Source organism: Vicia villosa, linkage group LG6 (assembly GCF_029867415.1).
Source record: "Vicia villosa cultivar HV-30 ecotype Madison, WI linkage group LG6, Vvil1.0, whole genome shotgun sequence".
Classification (NCBI taxonomy): domain Eukaryota; kingdom Viridiplantae; phylum Streptophyta; class Magnoliopsida; order Fabales; family Fabaceae; genus Vicia; species Vicia villosa.
Genome location: NC_081185.1, coordinates 39,252,339 through 39,255,912, shown reverse-complemented (window position 1 = coordinate 39,255,912; position 3,574 = coordinate 39,252,339). Strand labels below are relative to the sequence as shown.

The window sequence follows — 3,574 nt, the reverse complement described above, 5'->3', positions numbered from 1 at the left end:
GGGTCCTTGTACGAAGCCCAAGAGGAGGCTATCCGAGGGTCCTTGCATTGTAAGCCCAAGAGGAGGCTATGGGAGGGACAATCCAGGGTCCTTGCATTGTAAGCCCAAGAGGAGGCTATGGGAGGGTCACTCGTTTGTACAAAGCCCAAGGGGAGGCATGGTATAGTTGGTTTGAGCTCTTAGAGCGATTTCACCGGGAAACCATACTCTATGTCCTAACCTAAACTAGGGAGATTCTTTGCACGAAGCCCAATAGGAGGCTATGGGGAACCTAGTGTTGTACTAAGTTGAACAAGCACACATATCACACATATGAACAAACATGAACAAGTATGAACAAACATGAACAGGTATGAACAATTATATATGACAAAGTGTGTGTATATAATGGAGTTTATGAAGGAAATATACCTGTAAGCATGATCCATTTGTATACACAGGGCTCGGGACTCACTCGAGGAGAGGTCCACTTGAGTTTATTCAAAGCTATGTAAACAGGTATTTACAAAAGGGCTTGGGACTTATACCTACATGGAGGCCCATGGTATATTTTTGGGAAGATTTAAAGAAACCTTCATTTTTGGTTTGTTATTCAAAGTTAAAAAAAACTGATTGAGATATGTACAAAAATGTGTGTGTACAATGAAATACCTAATTTCATGTACAGGAACGGGTATGTACAAAAGGGCTTGGGACTTATACCTACATGGAGGCCCGTGGTATATTGAAAAATTTGAAGTTTTGTTGTTTTGAAAATGATTTGAAAATTGTTTGAAAAAGTTTTGTTTTGAAGAATGTTTTATTGTTTTGAAAACTGTACAAAAAAAGGAAAAGAAATGGGACTTACACTCTCTAATATTCGAGAGGCCCCACTGTTTTGAAAAACAATGGATGATTTGAAAGTGAATTGATTACTGTTGTGAAAATAGTTGATTGAGTTTTAGGCTTACCTCGAAGAATGAGAAAATTGGATTTCTGAGTTTGAGGTGTTACCGTGATCCTCAAGTGATGTGCTTGGAATAAAATAGGATCTCAACAGATATTAAGCATCCACACCAGCAGAATAGAACATCGGATAAGCTCACCGCTTTCAGCATTCCATGATCATCCAGTAATTGTTTATGGAATTCTACAGCAAATGGAAGACCAAACAAACAGACAAAACAGAGAACAACAGAGAAATAATCTCGAAGTCTCGGATGAAGTTAAAAAATTCAAGTGATGTGTAACAGTAATCAAATAGAAATTTAAATGATTAACTACACAAGATAATATGAAAATATCAAACTCAAATAAAAATTAATTCTAAAAGAAGATATTTTTGTGGTTTTTTATGAAAAGAGAAAATAATTAGAAACATAAACTAAAATATGCATCTAATATATATTTTTAATAAGAATAAATAAAAAAAACACACTTATAAACATATGAAAATATTAAAAAACATATTTTTTTTTGTCATTTTTTAATAAGGATTAGAAAATAAAACTAAAACCTATATTAAAATAAAATACTAAATCTTTTTTATGAAAACAATTTTCTCAAAGAAAACTAAAAGAAATAGTTTTAAAAAGAAATTAATAATTGGGCCAGAGGGGGTTAGAAACACATATGGAGGTGCAGCAGCCCAAATATATTAATAAGCTGAATAATAATAAAAAAAAAACATGGGCCGGACCGGGTCGGGTCAGTGTGACCCGGATCCGCCCACATTCCAATATGCAAGGTGGGTTAGAGAAAACCCTAAGCAGCAAAAGAGGCAACGCCTCTATCTCCTCTCCCTCACGCTTTTTTTCTGAAAAAAACAAACACAGGAGAACGGAGCTTCTCCTCTCTTGCAGCGAACAACAACAACGAATTTTCACTCGGTTTCTTCTTCTCGCGGCAATTTCCGAAACAAAATATGAACAACGATAGCAGCAACTTGGCCTCACTCTCGCTCTGGGTTCTCTCTTACGAAATGCTACCTCTTTCTCCTTCGAGGAACAACAAACTATGACGAGCAACCATGGCTCGATCTGGGTTACTCTCATTCAAGCTCTCGCGAGTTCTCTTTGTGAACAACAACAACAGCAAGTTTCGGTTCGATGCTTGAAGACAAACTCAAGGTTTTTCCTTTCAATTTCGTTTTCACTCTTGTTTAACAGTATAGCAATAATAACTTATGCTACTTCATATGTTTCTGGAAATTTTTCTAACAGGAACTATGTTCATAACAGCAACGATATTTTTGAGAGTAAGAGTTGGATTGACTTACCTACGGCAAGGAGACTTTTGCCGGTTTTGATGTTGAGGTATGTGCTTGATTGCTTCTGAAATTCTGCAAGTTAGTTTGTTGCTACTGTTTTGATCTTGCAACTGTTGCAATTTGTTTGCTATTGCTGAATTTTTGTTCTGAATGTCTGAACCGCTGCTTTGCGAATTGTTGTTGTTACTGATGCAAATTCTGAATTTTCTTTGTAAATTGATGTTGCTGAACCGCTTCTGGATTGTTGTTGTTGATGCTGAGTCTTTGAATTGTTGGTGTTGATGCTGTCCCAACTGTTGTTGTTGCTATGCTGGATTTTAACTGTGAATCGTTGCTGTGCAAATTGTTGTTGATGTCGCAACAACTATTGTAGGTTTGTTGATGTGTTGCTGAATTTTGAACTGCTGCAGGTACAATCAACGGTTAATGGAAATATGGAGAGTGAAAGAAAAGAGGCTTACCTGCGGCGAAGATGTTGAAGATTCATCTATGGAGGCTCGAAGATGGGAGCCATCGTTGAAGGCTGCTAGCAAGCAAGGTATGAAGGCCTTCCCTCTTCCTCCTTCTTTTGTATTTTGTAACTTAGAAGTTACAGAACATTGGCTGCCTTCTCCCCTCCTTTGTAACTATGGAACTTTTTGAAAATTATGAAAAGAGAGAAGTGAGAAAGCTAGTAGTATAGTAGCTTTGGTGTGTCCAACTTCAAAGAAATCACTTCTTATTTATAGGCAAAATTTAGGGATGTGTTAGGAATTAAGAAACTTGATTGGGAGGTTATAGTCATCTCAAGAATGAGAATAAGAATAAGAATATTCTTCATCATTGTAAGAATAAGAATAAGAATAAGAATATATTCCTTATGTCATTATCCTTGTGACAAATAAGCCATGTGGGTAAATTTTTATGTCATTTTATGATATCTCTAAGTTGTAGAATTTTATGACATAAAAATCTCTCTTTGACATTCTTTGACTTTTGCTAATTTCACCCCTCTTTGCTTCTTTTTCATGTTGCATGAGAACTTTGAAGAAAGCATGAAGAAGCTTGAACTTGAAGAATGAAGACTTTGAAGATTGAAGAATTCAAGAATGTCTTTGAAGCTTTTTCTTTTTTCTTGTAATTCCAATTTATTCCAACTTTAGATTGTATGAACTTGTATTCTTGGAAATAAATGGAACTTTGAATGTTGTATCTTTGAATTTTGAATATAGTTCACTTTGTACTTCATTTGGAATTTAGAACTTTGTAAAGAATGATCTTCATTTGTGAATGTTTGAATTTCCTTTAAAATCTTTGAATGAAGTTGTATGAACCATGAATGTTGGA

At 35.4% G+C, this 3,574-nt stretch overlaps 1 protein-coding gene across 1 annotated transcript; it reads left to right on the top strand.

The window, feature by feature from the left end:
- Positions 1-1,759: 1,759 nt before the first annotated feature.
- Positions 1,760-3,232, top strand: LOC131611466 (uncharacterized). The gene is made up of 2 exons (XM_058883486.1): positions 1,760-2,294; positions 2,659-3,232. Exons 1-2 carry the CDS (start codon positions 1,996-1,998, stop codon positions 2,888-2,890), a joined length of 531 nt encoding a protein of 176 aa, XP_058739469.1. The 5' UTR covers positions 1,760-1,995; the 3' UTR covers positions 2,891-3,232.
- Positions 3,233-3,574: the final 342 nt, after the last annotated feature.